General features: G+C 41.4%; 1 protein-coding gene across 5 annotated transcripts; it reads right to left on the reverse strand.

Moving 5' to 3' along the window:
• Window positions 1–1,244: 1,244 nt before the first annotated feature.
• LOC125236267 (farnesol dehydrogenase-like) lies at window positions 1,245–19,639 on the reverse strand. Of its 5 annotated transcripts, none has more exons than XM_048142981.1 (7): window positions 19,018–19,357; window positions 4,439–4,587; window positions 3,567–3,735; window positions 2,906–3,047; window positions 2,537–2,666; window positions 1,966–2,109; window positions 1,245–1,456 (listed from the first exon to the last, which is right to left on the reverse strand). In XM_048142981.1, the coding sequence occupies exons 2-7, from the start codon at window positions 4,574–4,576 to the stop codon at window positions 1,412–1,414; spliced, it is 768 nt and encodes a 255-aa protein (XP_047998938.1). In that variant the 5' UTR covers window positions 4,577–4,587; window positions 19,018–19,357; the 3' UTR covers window positions 1,245–1,411. The 5 variants fall into 5 exon arrangements, with proteins under 5 accessions (XP_047998938.1, XP_047998939.1, XP_047998940.1 ...); XM_048142982.1 differs by lacking the exon at window positions 19,018–19,357 and adding an exon at window positions 17,500–17,647; XM_048142983.1 differs by lacking the exon at window positions 19,018–19,357 and adding an exon at window positions 16,495–16,514.
• Window positions 19,640–19,860: the final 221 nt, after the last annotated feature.

Genomic DNA, 19,860 nt, shown 5'->3' on the forward strand with positions numbered 1-19,860 from the left:
AATGACTGATCAAACCCATATCGCAAAATTTGGTTCGAATCGGGCGGGTATTCACTATTCAAGTAAATTCTACAATAAGATACCTATTTTTTTTAAACCAGCTGAAACTTATGCAAACGATGTTAGACATAGATTTAGCTTAAAATAAATATTAGAAGTGGAAAAAATGCTGTCATGTACAGTCTGACCAGAAATTAAAAAAAAACGGGCAACATCGTAAGTGTCGTCCCGTTTTCTCACACATATTGATTTAAAAGGGATGACACTACAATGTTGCCACTTTTTAATTTCTGCTTTTTTTGGTCAGACAATCAGACTGTATGAGACTGATCCAGAACCCTTCAGTCAAGTTTTGCCCACTTTTAAAAATTTTAAACCAAGATGGTTATTAAGCTTATTTTAATGAATTTTATAACTTGTACAAAAGAATCAAATTATTATATATTATTATATTACACGATTATTATATATTATACATTATTATACATTATAATACTTCTAAATAGGGACTTAATCTATTTTACATTTTAAACTGACCTCCAACGTTTCAGGGACGACGTTGTCCCTGTGGTCTTGGAGAAGACGGACGGATGGAGGTTTTCTAGATTTAAAATATATGACATTTTTTGTTTTCTGCCTAACGTTGAATAATAAATTGCTTCACAGACACAGAGGCAGCCAGAGCAGCCAGCTAGCAGTGGTTCCTCCCCCATCTGGACCCTGAAGATGGACATCCTCCGCGCCATCTTGCAGTTCGGAACCAGCGTCATCGCCCTTGGCTCGTCCAGCTCTTCGAATGCCATTACTCAATAGTCAATATAGTCATATTTAAGTGCCATGTTAAGGAAATATAAGTAGTTTAAAGTGTTTTTCTTTGTTTTATTTGCTACTTTTAAGTGTACCACAGTGGCGACGCGTGAAAATGTTTATTGGTACCTAAAGCCGGAGGGGTTTTCGGGATCTGTTTTGGATGGACTTCTACAGATACTGCAGAATTTTAGGGAACCCGTTGGGAATCGAGTTGTATCGACGCTACGCCACTGGTGTATCACCCATAAAACCTAGCCATCAGAGCACATTCTGTGTTTTCTTGGCGACCGGCATTTATTTGTGTGATGAGCACAGATATTATAAGTATTTATATATTATATATATCGTTGTCTGAGTACCCACAACACAAGCCTTCTTGAGCTTACCGTGGGCCTCAGTCAATCTGTGTAAGAATGTCCTATAATATATATATATATATATATATATATATATATAATATAGGTATGCAAAGGTAGGACAGCTTTTTTGTGAATATCGCATCGCAACAACAGCATTGCATAATACCTCCATGATTAGAGATCATTCTCTATGTTTTGAGGTTACAAACTTCTATGCAGGGGATACCTTTTCTGCAGTCTTCTTATAGCCGCTGCTCTCCTACTGATGTGATAGTTAATTCGTTTATCTGAAATATACAAGAATTTGTAGTTATATTACGTTGCTAAGGGGTAGAGGTACTGAGGCATCCGTAAATGATGCAATTTACATCTAAAACGTCCCTACCTTTTGGCTATCGGCCATACCATGTGATAGATATAGCGGGGTTGTGGTCTGTACTGTATAACTAATGTAAATGATAAAGACACGTATTAAAAACACTTATTTAAATGAAGTATAAATTAAAAGTTGGTATATTGGTAAACAAACAGATAGTTCCGTGACAATAGGCAGACTGAATACTAATCAAATCATATTTCAAAACATGAGAACAGTTTTCGAAAGTGACATAATTTTAAACTACTTATTATAAGGAGGTCGCGTCGCGCACCAGCCAGTTGCCAACACCATGCTTAACGCTTTTTGGCGATCTGGCCCAACTGTCAAATCAATCTTCAAATACTGATAGGTATATAAAAAAATCTTTGACTCTGACCTAGTCAAAATCACTTGCTGGAAGCAATAATTAGTACCTACATTAATGTGAGGTGGAGTAGAAAGCGCGTACAGCACCGCACTGGCAACATCGCTGGGTTGAAGCGCCAACTTATTGGATTCCTTGCTGACATACTCGAGCGACTTGCTTGCGAGCTCGGTCATCGTGTTACCTGGTGAGATGCTCTGAAACATATAATTGTCCTTCAAAGACATCCAGTATTTAGAAGGTTGCATATTAGGAAGAGCTGGAGCGAGGCCACGAGGGTTGCTCACGAGAGGAACACGTGGCGCGAGCTCGTAAAGGCCCTTTCACATCTGGTGTGCCTTAGGACTACTAATTAAAATATACAAGAGGAACTTGGACAGGCTGTGGTGAGAGAGCAGGGCCTAGAGGTCAAGGGTCATAATATTCGCTTGATATTGGTTTCCCGCACCAGAGTTTAGTCTGTTAAACACATTGAAATCTGTCTGTAATTTCGGTTTAAACTTATCTATTTTTTTGATTATGACATTCCAATTAATTTGTATGTATATGAACTAATTTCCGTGTCACGACCATGATTGTCACAAGTAGTCTGCATAAAAAACTAAAAAGGTATATAATATCTACCGTAAGTTTGATCTTGCTATTGAAGTCAGCTAGCTCATGGCTGAGAACTCCGTTGAAAGCGGTGATGGCGTGTTTAGAAGCCGAGTACACGTTCATGTGCGAGTTGAAAGGCACGTAGTGGCCCGCTAAACTGAAAGAGAATTAAGTTATTTAGTTTTCCACGGACACGTTTCAGGTATTTGTAATTACTGCTTGTGAGTAGATATCGAATCATTAGCAGCGGCGTGAGAATGTGCCACTACTGCCAGTGTAAATGCCAAATGCGAACTGTGTAGGTGTGTAAGTAATCCGTGCGATCTACTTTGATCATGCTTGATTGATAGGTATGAATGTGTTTTTATAAAAGTGTATTAATTAGTCTATACTTACCTATTGATGTTCACAATGTGGCCGTCTATGCACCGTTTCTTCATAGAAGCGACAGCAAACTTAGCGCACAGGATCACCCCTTTGGTGTTGACGTCCAGCGTCCGGCTTAGTTTCTCCGCACTCACCACGTCTTTGCCTACGTCTGTGAACGAAATTCAGGACTTGTAGCCAAGAGTACAATCGACGGGGTTCCGTAGCGAACGATTCGCGACTGGCTCTGTCGCATGTAGAGAGGTAACCTAGAATCTCTGATGACCTAACAGTAAGAGCGTGCGACTTTCAATCTAAAGTTCTTGGTTTTAAATCCCGGTTTGTTCTTACCCATGAGCTTTCTAGAAGTTATATTCAAAATTTCATTTGAAGTTGCTTTTCGGTGACGGAAAAAATCGTGAGGAAACCGACCTAATCCCAGTAAGGCCTACTTTGCCTTCTGGGTTAGAAGGTCAGACGCATTCGTAAAACTAATGTCTACGCCAAGTGATGGGTGCCAAATCGTTGCTGAGGTTCAAATGCGCTGAGGTAGGGCGCCGGAATAACGCAAGGAAGAACAGGCGGCCTAGTACAACTTGAATCAATACACCTCAGAGCGAGCGAATCCGTACATCTAAAGAACGCGTGTTATGCTAATCCGGTTGGAACTGGTTATTTGCTCTCATCCCACCTGTAACTTGTCCAGGAAACATGACTCCAGCGCAGCTGACAAGGACGCTCACGCCACCGAACTTGTCGATCCAGCAGAACAGCTCCTCGAGCCGCTTGTGGTCGGTCACATCCACCTGCTTCGGGATCACGTTCTTCAGGAACTCGGGCTTCAACAGCGGGGACAAATACTGTTGATAAAATAGTACACTTCATGATTTTGCAGGACATGTCTCTGTATTCTTTTTTTGTTCTTAATATCCACCATTAAGAACAAAAAAGTTATTATTGGTAGTTGCCATTGAAGCTTAAAAGTATCTGATCTTCTTATGCCAGCTGGAAATACCCACAATGCTACTATCATTTTAATTTGAAATATATCACGTCGGCGATTATGTTATTTAAGCGACGACGTTAGAGCCCACCTTGACCAAAGTGGCAGCAGTTGCAGCACTAAAATATCCAAATCAGCTATCACTGCCATAGCCTTCTCCGAAACCAATCAGAAAAGTAACCATTTAGGCGGAGGCTACCCAATTCGTAATAGGTTTAATACTGACGTTTCCCGTTACTTAATTTAGTCAGATTCTGGGTAGATCGTTTTTTTATTAGGATGGATTCGTGGTGTGTCTGTTTCTGAATATGTCTTATACTAAATATATGAATCAGCAAAACCTTATTTTGTCTTTTTCTAGGAAGGTCAGATGCCTTATTAGAAAGATTTTTCTGAGTAGATCAGATTGGAACAAAGATAGATTCTAACTCACATTGGTAATGGCGATAGACATAGCTACAGATAACTGTATAGCTGCAGAGCTCATCAATGAATAACAAAAATGTGGACAAACGATACATTTTATGGCTTAAAACTTTATAGAAACCCAAGAAACTCACATCGGTAATGGCGTTCTCAGTAGCTATATCAACGGCGACGACTCTCAGCCCTGCCTCAGCCAAAGCAGCAGCAGTCGCGGCACCGATCCCCGAGCCAGCTCCCGTCACCACCGCGGTCTGTCCCACCCATCGCTCCATGGTATAAGTTCCTAGAAAAGTTAGGGGACGGTTGCTATCATTGGACCACTTAACTTCGCTGCTCTATAATTCATAGATTTTATGTCAAAAAATAAAACTACTTTTAAAAGAAGAATGATGTGGTGTTTACTATCTTAAAATATGTGGTAAAACTGGTAATTTATAAAATCTCTTATTACTTAATTTATCTGAGTAAAATTAATAACTGTGGTAGCAATTTCTGATTTTTCGGTGTGGCTGCGGGACACTTAGTGTTGCTAACTAGTTTTTCAAGGTAAATTCTATCAAGTTGATTAGGGAAACAAACTATTCTTTGGAATAAAAAGCATAGGTTTGTTATAGGGCCCAGTGGCATGCGAGCGCCGTCCACTGATGGAAAGTCAAAAGCTTAGGAAAGTTAGTAGACTTAGTTCTTATAAAAGTTAGCAACTGCTCGGTGTTTCGATAAAACATTAGAAAGATCGAGAAGTTATGGTCTATTAGCAGTATTGGGGAACGGGGGGTTTAGCTAGGGAAAAAGAAATAAAATAAAATAAGGGGTTAGTAAAATAGGGGGTAGATAGATAGCCCTTCTGGCTTGGCATAGGACTCTCAATAAAGCAGTTTGATTGAGATTAAGGATCCTATTCCGCAACGCAAGTTCGTACCCAAGCCAGGATCACTAATAGGGCATAGCGGTTGATTATCAAAATATTTTTTAATATTAATTTCATGTATGTTTCACTCACTAACTTCTATACTAAAAATTTCTTCATTAAGTCATTAATTTTCTCATATATAACTTTCTAGGCCTAAATCTGATAAAATACTCTTCTATAACACTATATTATTATGCTACAATAATCTTTATTCTTCTTTAAAATATAAATAAATAAAATTTTAAATATTAGTCAAAAATACAGCTGATACTCATTAAAGGATCTAGGTTATCGCGGTTCACATCGAAGGGTTCTACTTATTCACGCTAGACGATCACAAGGCCAAATTTACGGGGTATATTTAAAGGGGGGTTAGCTATACTGTTGGTTAGTCAAGTAAGTAAGTAAATAAGTAAGGTGAGCGGAGGTTTAGTTACAAACTTCAAGCGGTGACTGTTCAAGTCTGTGCATACGCACGGGGCGAGGAGCGCGGGACGCAGCGACACCGGGCAGTTCACGGCCGCGGGAGCCCGCGGCCGATCAGTCAGCGAGTCACCTCGGAAGCGCGCACACGCCGCTCGGGGCAATATTTTGTAAATTTTCATATTATCGTGTTTAACCTCAAACGTAATAAATCCTTATTGTTAAAAGTTTGGAGTTTTTTATTGTTCGCACGAACAATAGTGGCGACCGTGGGAAGAAACTTGCTAGAACATTCGAATTTTAATCGTTAGATGTAACGGTTTTTAACGACTCGCTGACTCACCGACTCGAAGAACAAAGAAGAATTGGTGGTTGCGTTGCTGGAGCCTGCAAGAACAATCTACGGTGTCTACGTTGTGTCTGTGGGTCTATTCCGGGGGAAGTAAGCCCAATTCATTATATTCCTTTGTTCCGATCCTAGTTAAAGAGAAATTGTTTCAATTTGTGTGACTGCTTTCTTGCATCTTGAGCGTTAGGTTTATTCCTAATCTAGCTTGCCTAAAAGACAAGACTATTAGCTGCACGCAAATGTGCTTATCTTCTTATGTTCTTCTATTTCTATAAGATTTCGAAGTTATTTCAAAGCGTTACTTAGCCTGGTTTGCCTATTATTCGCACGAAGTTTGCGCTTTCGATTAAATAAGCATTGCACAATCAGCACATACTTATTATTGCATTAAATTTAGGTATAATTAAGCAATTAAAACTGCTGGTTTCAAAGCTGAATTAATTAACGTACATAAAAAAAACCGTTAGGGTTTAAATTTTGAATGGTCATTGTCAGTGTTTCATTGTGGTTTGCCGACTATTTCAGCGTTCGCTCGGGTTCAACGCGAGTGAAGCGTTTGCTGTGCGTGTTGCGCGGCATTATCAACGTCGTGCCTGCTGGTTAGCTGTGTGCGCGACCAGGGCAACCATCTACTTCGAGCCGTTACTGCTGGGACTGGACTTACTGGTTAGACTTTTCGCTTATTTATTGTTCGGTGTTTTTTAAATTTGACTTTGCAATTATGTCACCAACGGATGGAGTAGTAAAACCTGAGGTCGAATTAGCTAAATTAATTAAACAACGCGGAAGTATTAAAGGTCGGCTGACTAAGTTTAATGATTATTTAAATAATTTGTTAAAGTGTAAACCTGCCATTTCGACTTCAGCAAAGTATAAAGAGTTGGAGTTAAAGATAAATAAGTTGCAATCTGTGTTGACTGAGTTTGATGACATTCAAGGTCAAATTGATTTGCTGCATAGCGATCCTTCAGAGCAAGCGCAGGAGCGCGATGATATTGAGAACCAGTTTATGTCGTGTTTAGCGGTCGGTCAAGACATATTAGATAATTCGTCTTTCAATAACAATGCGCAAGCGGTTCGTGATGATCAGTCTATGGCCAGCTGTCATTCGAATTCGTTCACGGGCATTAAGTTACCTACCATTAAATTACCGGTTTTCGGAGGGAGTTATTTGCAGTGGCTTGAGTTTAAAGACAGTTTTGAGTCCATGATACATAATAACAATAGCATTCCATTGATAAATAAGTTTCATTACCTACGCTCTTCTTTGGAAGGGAGCGCGAGTACAGTAATAAAGTCGATCGAGTTCAGTGCAAATAACTACAACCTGGCGTGGGACCTTTTGTGCGAACGGTTCAAGAACAAAAACATTTTAATTAATAACCATTTGAAGGCATTATTTAGCTTTGAATGTATGTCAAAGGAGTCTTTCAAGGCTCTGAGGTTTGTTGTTGACCATTTTTACACGACTGCCCCAAAAAAAGAGTGTATTGTTTTCAGCGTTCATGTTTGTAAGTATGTATGTATGTGAGTTTCTTTGTTCCACCATAACTTCTGAATGCCTTAACCGATTTAAATGAATGATGTATCATTGGAATCCTTACGTCACCCCAATGAACATAGGATATGTGACGTCACTTAAAATTCAACATGGCGGGCGTATTACGTCATAATGCGCAAACTTTAGAAAACTATTTTATGCAAACCTATCGAGTGGGGTATCAAAATGAAGAGCTTTTAAAGGCGATTAATAATATATACACATTATATGCGTTTATGTCTTGTTTTGAGAGATTAAGAGTTTTCAAAATATGTAACTTAAACAAATCTAATAAAAACAAATATTATTGAATAAGACATTAAAATGAAGACTTTAGATAGAGGATAATAGAAAATATAGGTATTCGGAATAACAGTAGGTGTTATTCGGGGACCTAATAGTTATTAGACTATGAATCGCGCAAATAGGGTTGAAAACGTTAAAACTTAATCTAGGTAAATTTACGTCTGTTTATTAGGCAATACGATCATAAAGATTTTGTAGTTATCACGAATAAATAATTGATTGATTTATTGAAAGATACAAAAAAAATCTGCGTCGATTTACAGATCAAAGCAGGTGCCCGACTGATTTTCCGAGAAAAAATACAAACATTTTCGGCACGCCAACAGCGATTCGCCGACGGCTTCTTTGGCCGAATAACAATTAGAAGAATCTCATTACGCATTACGCATAGTATAATATTCATCTGTAGTTGTAGATCATTTGGCCACACCTCGGACACTGGCGATCAAATATATGAAAGAGGCGCGTTCCTAACACACATTCTAAGCTCGTGTAGGTGAACGCGTACCATGCTTGTGTGAGTGAGATATGACAGGTCGACTGTTCGCGTTTTTGACAGGCGGTAACTGTGAGGTAATCGAGAGGGGGTGGGCAGCACTTTCAGCGGGGAGCGGGAGTGGCCATACTGTACGATAGTACTCTTTATTATACTGTGATTTGGCATTAGGTACTGGTAGTTTTCTGGGACTCGCGTATAATTTGGTGTATAGATTCAAGAAGCTACTTCCTTTAACTTTTCTAAAAAGTTTCTAAATATCTGAGAGATCTATACCTATTCAAAGCTATTTATTCTGAGCCTGAGATAGCATATTGACCAATTTCATGAGGCCGAAGGCCGGAAGGCGCCCACATACTTAGAGTCGAGCGCAGCCCGACGGACGCGGTCCAAGACCGGGTACTTAGAATCAGGCGACGCCCGACGCACGCGGTCTATGGCCGGGCGCCGAAGGCACCCTCATACATAGAGTCAGGCGACGCCCGACGCACGCGGTCAGAGGCGCCCTCATACATAGAGTCAGGCGACGCCCGACGCACGCGGTCAGAGGCGCTCTCATATATAGAGTCGGGCGAAGCCCGACGCACTCGGTTAACAGCCGGGCGCCCAAGGCGCCCTCATACATAGAGTCGGACGAAGTCCGACGCACGTGGTTGAAGGACGGGCGCCCAAGGCGCCCTCATACAAGGATTCGGACGAAGCCCGACGCACGCGGTTAAGGCCGTAATACATAGAGTCGGACGACTGTTGAAGGCCGGGCGCCCAAGGTGCCCTCATACATAGAGTCGGGCGAAGCCCGACGCACGTGGTTGAAGGCCGGGCGCCCCAGGCGCTCTCATACATAGAGTCGGGCGAAGCCCGACGCACGCGGTTGAAGGCCGGGCGCCCAAGGCGCCCTCATACATAGAGTCGGGCGAAGCCCGACGCACGCGGTTGAAGGCCGAGCGCCCAAGGCGCCCTCATACATAGAGTCGGGCGAAGCCCGACGCACGTGGTTGAAGGCCGGGCGTCCAAGGCACCCTCATACATAGAGTCGGGCGAAGCCCGACGCACGTGGTTGAAGGCCGGGCGCCCAAGGCGCCCTCATACATAGAGTCGGACGAAGCCCGACACACTCGGTTGAAGGCCGGGCGCCCAAGGCGCCCTCATACATAGAGTCGGACGAAGCCCGACGCACGTGGTTGAAGGCAGGGCGCCCAAGGCGCCCTCATACATAGAGTCGGACGAAGCCCGACGCACGTGGTTGAAGGCCGGGCGCCCAAGGCGCCCTCATACATAGAGTCGGACGAAGCCCGACGTACGTGGTTGAAGGCCGGGCGCCCAAGGCGCCCTCATACATAGAGTCGGACGAAGCCCGACGCACGTGGTTGAAGGCCGGGCGCCCAAGGCGCCCTCATACATAGAGTCGGACGAAGCCCGACGCACGTGGTTGAGGCAGGGCGCCCAAGGCGCCCTCATACATAGAGTCGGACGAAGTCCGACGCACGTGGTTGAAGGCCGGGCGCCCAAGGCGCCCTCATACATAGAGTCGGACGAAGCCCGACGCACGCTGATGAAGGCCAGGCGCCCAAGGCGCCCTCATACATAAAGTCGGGCGAAACCCGACGCACGTGATTGAAGGCTCTCATAGTTAGAATCGAGTGAGGCCATGTACGCCGTCCAACGCCGGGCCAGGGCTGCGTCACTACTGTTCTGCTGAGTTTTACGTGGTAAGTCATTAGTATTAGGTAAAAAAAGCGTAAGTATTTGTAGTTTTGTGGGCAAGTTTAGTGAAGGATCTGTTTGTGTGCGGATGCAGAGAAAGAGTGTTGTTGTTACGGTGTGCCATTCTCTCTGTCCTCCGTACTCGAGTTATGGCTATGCAATAGATATGTTGTCAGTGCTTAAAGCACACAACAAAAGTACAAGTGTCTAAAAGCGAATGCCGTTAAATAAAGTTACCTATACGTTTCTTGCTAAAATATCAAGAACCAACACCATGACCTAAACAAAATAATTATGGTTCATGAAATAAAACTATGGAAACGGATTAATTTTAAATTCATTATACGCTATTTAATCCGTTTCCGTAGTTTTATTTCATGAGTAACTATCGCGGTAACCGAAGACAATATTAATTATGGTTCGTTTGTGTGGTCACTAAAATGTAAGAAATAAAATAAATAATTAAAAAATTAAAAAACACGACTGCGGTTTTAAAGCGAACTGAAAAGATGAAAATAATCTTTAGATATGCTGGTTAGTCAACTTGATTAATATAAATTAGAATAATGAGTGTTTAGTCAGGTTCATAAATAGCTAAAGCAAAAGTTAATGCTCATGGAGGATATCGTGACTGTACCTGGATATTTAATTTCCATTGCAGTCGGGGGACCTTCTTGTCAGATTTTTGTCCACTGTCCCCCGACTGCAATGGAAATTAAATATCCAGGTACAGTCACGATATCCTCCATGAGCATTAACTTTTGCTTTAGCTATTTATGAACCTGACTAAACACTCATTATTCTAATTTATATTAATCAAGTTGACTAACCAGCATATCTAAAGATTATTTTCATCTTTTCAGTTCGCTTTAAAACCGCAGTCGTGTTTTTTAATTTTTTAATTATTTATTTTATTCTAAACATTTGCGGGCTCTTGAAACACTAGGACAACCTACGGACAAATGGGATGCGCTTATTATTTTTATGGTTTCTACCAAATTGGACGTAACAACAAGCAAGAAATGGGAAGAATTAAAATGTAGTCTCAAAGATTTGCCAACTTTAAATGAATTTTATTCATTTTTGCGCAGCCGCGCTGATGTTTTAGAAACATCCTATAGTAATCATTCCGAGAAGACTGGTCACCCTAAATTTGAGTCTCGGGAACAAAAACCTAAAGGTCAAACAACTCAATATAAAAGTTTTGCCACCACGGTTGATACGAAGTCAAGCATCACGTGTGATTTGTGCAGTCAAGGTCATCGTCTATATGAATGTCCCAAATTAAAAGAAATGAGTATTGAAGACCGATTTGACGAGGTATCTAAGCTTCGAGTGTGTAAAAATTGTTTTCATAAAGGTCACAATGCATTTAAATGTAATTTGCGAGGTTGTTGTCGAATTTGTAAAAAGAAACATAATACGCTGTTGCATAGACATGGCGATGAATCCGAAAAAACGTCCCCTAGTACTTCTCCAGCGCCGGTTGTCCTCTCTGTGGTATCTGAGGAATCTGACGGTCCGGGGTTGTTATGTACCGCTCTGGTAAAGGTAGCTTACAATGGGAAATCATATACAGCACGTGCATTTCTGGATCCCGGAAGTCAATCTTCATTTATTACAAAGGCGTTTAAAAAAAGGTTAGGCATAGCTACAAATACCGAGTCCATAAATATTACTGGAATAAATAAAAATGTTACTCATATTTCAGAAGCATGCAGGCTTCAGGTAGGTTCTCGGGTTCAACCGTACGATATGAACGTTAGGTTTTTGGTGATTCCGGATATTGCAAGTGTTTTGCCTGAGTGTCCGATAGACACAACTTCATTTGAGATACCAGGTGACATAGAGCTTGCAGACCCGAGATTTGATTCTCCTTCTGAGGTAGACATTTTGTTGGGATTAAAAGTATACTGGAAGCTGGTCATACCTGAAATTAGGGAGTTAGGTGAGAATAAACCGGTGTTGCAAAATACTCAGTTAGGATGGCTAGTGGCAGGATCGGTACCCAGTAATAATTCAACAATGTCAACGTCCAACTTGGTTTGCAACTTTAGTCAGGAAATTCGCGATTCACTTGAAAGATTTTGGTTAATTGACGATTTACCTTCTGAAAAAACTTACTCTCCAGAGGAGCAGCTCTGTGAGCAGCATTTCGTAGAAACTTTTTCTCGATTGCCCAGTGGCAGGTTTTCTGTTCAAATTCCTCTAAAGGAAAAGCCTGAGGAGTCATTAGGGCATAATTTCAACACGGCAAAAAAGTGTTTAGAGAATTTAGAGAAGAAATTCGTTAGGTATCCTAACCTAAAGCAAAAATATGAGGAGTTTTTGCAAAAGTATAGCAACTTAGGTCATTTAACGTAAATTGAGCGTCCCAGACATATATCTGCCGCATCATGCTGTAATTCGTGAAAATCGCGAAACTACCAAATTAAGATTCGTGTTCAATGGATCATGCAAAACGTCATCTGGAAAGTCACTGAATGACATTCAGCGGGTAGGACCTGTCGTACAGAGTGATTTGATGTCTCTGCTATTGCGTTTTAGACAGCACAAGTTTGTTCTAGTAGCCGATATAGAGAAAATGTATCGTCAAATTGAAGTAGATCCATCTCAGCGTTATTTGCAGCTGATTTTATGGCGGGATAATGAAAATGTACCCATACAAGTTTTTCAACTTAACACAGTAACATATGGGACTTCTTCAGCCCCATTTTTAAGTACGCGTTGTCTTTTACAGTTGGCAAAAGAGTGCCCAGACGTTATTGTATCAAATGTGATAAAAAATGACTTCTATGTAGACGATCTAAATACAGGGGCCGACTCTGTAGAAGAATTGAAGCATATTACTCACGGTGTAGTAACAGCTTTAGATTCTGCCTGTTTGCCGTTGCGAAAATTCCGTACGAATTGCGTGGATTTATTCGAAGGCAACGAAAACACGACATCGCCTCTTGATTTATCTAAAGAGTCTAGTGATCTGGGTCTTAACTATTCGCCAGTGTCAGACACATTGCAATTTTCAAGGGACCAAGAGCCTGCACGGGAATGCACAAAAAGGTCAGTCATTTCCACTACAAGCAAAGTCTTTGATCCGCTGGCACTAGTGTGTCCATGCATTGTAACTGCTAAGATTCTGCTTCAGCGCCTATGGAGCGTCAAACTTGATTGGGATCAGCCTGTTCCTGACGAGTTTGCAAAGAGTTGGTCTAAGCTGGTGAAAGATTTTGCACTTCTATCACAAATAACGGTACCTAGGCATGTGTTAGGTGATGATTATAAATATATCGAATTGCATTGCTGTGTTGATGCTTCTCAAAACGCGTACGCTGCTTGTGTCTATTTGCGTTCAGTGGCTCATAATGATGAAGTCACCGTTAATTTATTATGTGCAAAAACCCGTTTAGCCCCAATAAAACCGATCACGATTCCTCGGCTGGAGTTATGTGGAATGCTCTTATAGGAGCGAGGCTGTGTGACAAGGTTTGTAAGTCACTACGTTGTGACATACAACATAAAACCATTTGGACCGATAGTACTGTCGTGTTAGGATGGCTTAAGGCTCAGCCTCAAGATTTAAAGGCTTTCGTGTGTAACCGCGTAAATGAAATACACGAGTTAACGCAGGGTTATACTTTTAATCATATACCTACTGACAAGAACTCTGCAGATATCGCGTCCAGAGGTACGGACCCCAAATCCTTACTTTCTTCTTCACTTTGGTGGACCGGGCCACCATTTCTCAAGTCTGAGCCTTGTGACTGGCCTATTCAAAATCATACACAAATACCTACTGTTGATTTGCCTGAAACAAAACCTTTAAAAATAATGTGTCACGCAGTAGTCACAGATGATAATGTCGTGCAGTTTGACAAGTTTTCTGATTTTAGCAAAATGAAGCGAGTTTTCGCCTATGTCTTACGCTTCATTAATAATTGTAAGAGAAACAACCCCAAGTTATCGGGACAACTGGATGTTACTGAGTTAGATCATTCGTTGCAATGTCTTGTAAAGGCCTGTCAGTCTGAATGCTTTGATGCTGACATTAAAGATATTGCACAAAATAAGCCTATTAGTCGTAGGTCAAAATTATTGTCATTAAACCCGTTCATTGACTCAGATGGAGTCCTTCGAGTAGGAGGTCGTCTTCAAAACTCAGAATTCGAATACAATAAAAAACATCCTATGATATTAAATGCTAAACATCAGCTGGCTAAACTTATAATGAGGCACGAGCACTTGCGTTTGTTTCATGGCGGTCCACAACTTCTTTTAGCTTCAGTCAGGGAGTTATTTTGGCCTGTAGGAGGCAGGAACTTGGCACGTAGTGTAGTGCAAAAGTGCGTAGTCTGCATTCGGTTTAGAGGGAAGTCGGTGCAGACAATCATGGGTAATGTGCCCCATGAACGGGTAAGCTCCCCATACCCTTTTTATACATGTGGTGTCGATATGGCAGGTCCGTTTATGATTGCTAGCAAGAAAGGTAGAGGAAGTCGCACTTCCAAATGTTACTTATGTATATTTGTATGCCTAGCGTCCAAAGCGGTGCACCTTGAACTGGTAAGCGACCTTAGTACAGAAGCGTTCATTCTGGCCCTGCGACGATTTGTTTGCTATCTTTTGTGACAATGGGTCAAATTTTAAAGGTGCTAACAATGAACTAAGCAAGTTAGTTAAGTCCAGTCGCCATTCAGTAACTAAATTTGCAAATGAGGAAGGGATTAGGTTCATGTTTAGTCCTGCTTATTCCCCAAATTTTGGTGGGATTTGGGAGGCTGGAGTTAAATCAGCCAAGCATCACCTTAAACGTATTGCTGGTAGGGCTTCCCTGACATTTGAGGAACTAGGATCGTTGTTCTCACAGATTGAAGCAATTTTAAATTCACGACCTTTAACCCCACTCTCGTCGGATCCTACTGACCCATCCCCTCTCACTCCTGGGCACTTTCTAATCGGACGGCCTCTCACTTCGGTGCCGTCCCGAGCCATCACTACTAAGTACCCAAACAGATATAAGTTGCAAATGCCAAGAGGCCGGTTGGACGCCCTAAGCTTAGATTCAAGGATTGCTGCAAGAGGGACCTGATCTGCTTTAATATTCAACCTCACGTTTGGGAATCTAAGGCCGACATGAGACCAGAGTGGCGCCGTGATCTTAAAGCGGGGGTAGACAAGCATGACGAGGATTGGTTAGAAAGCCTCAAGCAGAAAAAACTACGCGCTGCCAGACCCCCTCCTCTGAACTCTGATCATGTCTGCGATCGCTGTCGTAGAAGATGCCGCTCTGGTATAGGTCTCTTTAGCCACCGAAGACGTTGCAATCACCTCCACACAACACATAACTTACTAGACGCTGCAACAATCATCTGCAATAGATGACGTGGCCAATGATAACAGATATGAACGCATCGAGCAACTGAGGCAGCACTTTTGGGACCGATGGCGGCGAGAGTACGTGGCAGAGCTTCAGCAACGCACAAAATGGAAGACCAAGCAGCAGGAGCCTCGAGTCGGGGACCTCGTCATACTAAAAGAAGATCAGCTACCTCCACTTCAATGGCGACTGGCGCGGATAAGTCGTCTGTATCCTGGCGTAGACGGAGTCAACCGCGTCGCTGATGTCATCACAAAACGTGGCACAATAAGAAGAGCCATCAACAAAATGTGTGTTATCCCAACTGCAGACGTTGTCGAAGGGAAGAATGGTTTACCTACCCATTAAAGGCAACAAACTCTGACATCTGTAGACGGGACTTCGTCACACTACAAAAACGAATTAGCGAAGATACATTTCAGAGCTACTCAATATGCATTTTTCATCGTCAAGCTCAAGTAGCATACTTACACATGTTACCCTCTACGCATGGGATTGCAGGTTGTCGAAGGGTTGACTAGATCGCCATTCTAGACCCGCGAAAGGCAACATAAAAAATGTCTGCAACTCCATGTATCAAGCTGAAACCATTGCAGGTTGTCGAAGGGTTGACTAGATCGCCATTCTAGACCCGCGAAAGGCAACATAAAGAATGTCTGCAACTCCATGTATCAAGCTGAAACCATTGCAGGTTGTCGAAGGGTTGACTAGATTCCGGTCTAGACCTGCTAAAGGCAACGTAAAGAATGGCAATGTTTAGTTGAAAGCTAGGCTTTCAACGCCGGGAGTATGTTCAAGTCTGTGCATACGCACGGGGCGAGGAGCGCGGGACGCAGTGACACCGGGCAGTTCACGGCCGATCAGTCAGCGAGTCACCTCGGAAGCGCGCACACGCCGCTCGGGGCAATATTTTGTAAATTTTCATATTATCGTGTTTAACCTCAAACGTAATAAATCCTTATTGTTAAAAGTTTGGAGTTTTTTATTGTTCGCACGAACAGTGACCTTTTTACACATTTTTCACAAGCCAAAAATATGGTAGGTATGATACTCATAATGATAAAACTAGAATATACGCGAGTACATACCTGCTGCGGCAAATGTTTCACTGAGACAAAGATGGCAGTTTTATCTTAATTGCAACCGATTATTTTTTGTACCTAATAATATTTTTTCACTATCTTTATCAACTGGGCCTAGACTGCCTATTATCTTGTAAAACAATCCCACGCAAACATATAATATTAGACTCTACAAATAATTTGATAGGTATTTTTGCACACATTTTACGTAACTAAGCAGGCTGATTAGCGCTAAATATTGTGAATATGTGTAACGAAATTGTTATCAGGACAGCGAATTAGTGTGGTATTTCATTGGCCAAGGTCTTTGTCTTATACGTATATGCTTTCTCACTCTCCCATTAAGCCTTACAGAAGACCGCAGCCAAAAAGCACTAGACCCTACTCATAGTGTTGTGTTCCTTCCGGTGAGTAAGGCTGCCAGAGCTCAACGAGGATGCGGTGTGCTGGTGACGGAACTAATTAATTTGTTCAGTCCTTTGATTCGTCGGAACCCCAACCCTCCTTGGAACTTGTACACTCCTTTTTGCTGTGTACTTTAAACACAGCAAAAGGGAGTGTACAAGTTTCTAATGGGTTGGCAACGCGCATGTGACACTCCTTGAGTTGCGGGCGTTCATAGGTTAAGGTGACCGCTTTCCATCGTATGCTTGTTTGCCACCGACGTACTATATAAAAAAATCAAGACGCAGAAACACGTACATTGGACTCGATACTGGACAGACTCCCAGATGCAAAACATGACAAATTCGCAATAGAGATACGTCCCGGTACGAGCTTTGAGATAACCTCGAATCTATCGTATCTAGAGCTAACATTTGAAGTATACTCTATTAGTATTTTAAGTCTCTTAAAATTCGAATTGCGCCGACAGAATCCCATCAGTTCAGTAAGCTGCAGATTTAAGTGACCCCGTGATGCAAATTCACATTTCTTTAAACATTTTATCATTGGGATAATTTCGTCAGCGAGACAATTTCCAAGAAGGTATTTTGGTAGTATAATACTCACTATAAAATACTCCAAAATGGTACAAAAAGTAATTCTTTGTATTAGTAAAAATTGCTCAAAATTATTCACACACTCTCAAGACACACACAATTTCAGACTTGATTGAGCCTCGACAGCCCATACACCCACGCAATGCCTCAAGAAAAAGTTAACGAATTAGCAGTGAGTTCACTCTCTACTCGTGTTTTTGCTACTTAGTATGAATAAACATTTTTCTAGAGAGACTACTTATGCATCTGAATTTTCCGCTGCATTTATTTTAACACAGATACCCTCTCATAAGATCCCCTATTAGCTTCTACCGACGACTGTCCTCATAAAGGCTCCGATAGGCTCGCCGAGGCGAATCGCAATACTTTCGTCTACGAAACTGCGTCTAAGGGCGATGGTGGTGCGTTGAATTGGAGTTAGCATTATTTGTAGTTTTTACAGTTCTGAAAATACTGCTGTAAGTAACTTACTATTTTCCACAGGTTTGTTCTGCGTTTGAGTAGGTACTAAAAAAGTTCAGTGTTGTCCATGTGTTAGTGCGTTTTCACATTATCCGATCCGATATGGATGTTCGATTTTTACCTTTGAAATCCTTCATAAATTCGCCGTCAACAGAATTTGTACACAATGTAAAACCGATTTTTGAGTCTCACTGTCACTAAAATACCGGTTAAAAACGGTGAATTGCCTATTATTTTCAGTGTCAATTTTCTGAATTCGAACGCCGTGAGACTCAAAAACCGGCCAAGAGCGTGTCGGGCCACGCTCAGTGTAGGGTTCCGTAGTTTTCCGTATTTTTCTCAAAAACTACTAAAACTTTCAAGTTCAAAACAATTTTCCTAGAAAGTCTTTATAAAGTTCTACTTTTGTAACTTTTTTTCATATTTTTTAAACTTATGGTTCAAAAGTTAGAGGGGGGGGGGGGACGCACTTTTTTTTCCTTTAGGAGCGATTATTTCCGAAAATATTAATATTACCAAAAAACAATCTTAGTAAAACCTTATTCATTTTCAAATACCTATCCAACAATATATCACACGTCGGGGTTGGAATGAAAAAAAAATCAGCCCCCACTTGACATGTAGGGGGGGTACCCTAATAAAACATTTTTTTCCATTTTTTATTTTTGCACTTTGTTGGCGTGATTGATATACATATAGGTACCAAATTTCAGCTTTCTAGTCCTAACGGTTACTGAGATTATCCGCGGACGGACGGACGGACGGACGGACGGACGGACAGACAGACATGGCGAAACTATAAGGGTTCCTAGTTGACTACGGAACCCTAAAAATCGGCCCCCTGTAGTCAAAATGACTTTAATTTCCATTCTAACTCTTCAGATACTGGCTAAATCCATGTGTTATTTAATCAATTCATATCATATTATGATCTTCAACCTTTAAAATAATAAAATAGTGCTATAATATTGATATTTTATAGAATGGTTTGTTTACATTGTTGACAATTTCTATTGACGACGATTTTACATCCGATATCGGATTGGATAATGTAAAACGCACTTACTTCTTACAGTTCTTCTTTCCTCGTGTTAGTGTTGTAAAAAATGTTATGTTTCACTCGGTGGCAATTTAAAGTGCCTTGACATCCTCGTAACGCTCAAGATTGCAGCAAGCAAGAGATTGCTCGGGTATCAACGGTGCGGTTAAACCAAAAGTTGCAGATTGTCTAGAAGTAGGTGCTCTGTGACTGGAACTAACTCATATAAGAACCATAACAATAAACTCGTTGTCACGCCTATTCAATTTGGCACGCTTCTGAACTAAGGACAGTATTTAAACATCTTAAACCACAATCTTAATAACTTATGCGGTAGGTACGTCTGCAGGTATATTATTTTTAGGTCTGTATGTTTCGCAAATACTTGCGTTTATTAACCAAAGCTAAATGAAGATAAAACGTTCTTTTAAGTAGAAATAATAAAATTGTCGTTTTAATATTAATGAAAATATTTGTAAGTAAAAATATTTTTATCGTATTATAGGGTGACCGCGTAGGTCGTAACCGAAACCCTAGAGAAACCGAACTAAAGGAAGGATCTAGACCTTTAAACTGCACCCCGGATATGTGTTTGGTCACTCACAACTTGGTTACACTAAAACCTGCTAGCGTCAAATGAAGACTAGTTAGACATTTTGGAAATAAAACTAGAATGTGTTGTTTTTTTTGCAAGGTTATCAAGGTAACCTTACATATTTATTTTTAGTCGTTCGTCACAGCCCGCCGGTGGACATGCAAAACACGTATTAAATTACATGCAAAATATTATGGTGATGTTATATTTCGGCTACATCGAAGTCAATGACTGCACTTATACTGCAATTCCGGTCTGGCTCAGTCGGTAGTGAC

The sequence above is a fragment of the Leguminivora glycinivorella genome, chromosome 19 (genome assembly GCF_023078275.1).
Source record: "Leguminivora glycinivorella isolate SPB_JAAS2020 chromosome 19, LegGlyc_1.1, whole genome shotgun sequence".
Taxonomy (NCBI): domain Eukaryota; kingdom Metazoa; phylum Arthropoda; class Insecta; order Lepidoptera; family Tortricidae; genus Leguminivora; species Leguminivora glycinivorella.

Excerpts from the sequence above, each read along its gene's own strand:
- LOC125236267 (XM_048142981.1), bottom strand. The coding sequence starts at position 4,576 with ATGGAGCGATGGGTGGGACAGACCGCGGTGGTGACGGGAGCTGGCTCG. Across the intron at positions 2,110-2,536 it reads ATAGCAAGATCAAACTTACG|AGCATCTCACCAGGTAACAC; the intron begins GTAGATATTATA and ends TATATGTTTCAG. Across the intron at positions 1,457-1,965 it reads CTACTCCACCTCACATTAAT|ATAAACGAATTAACTATCAC; the intron begins GTAGGTACTAAT and ends TGTATATTTCAG.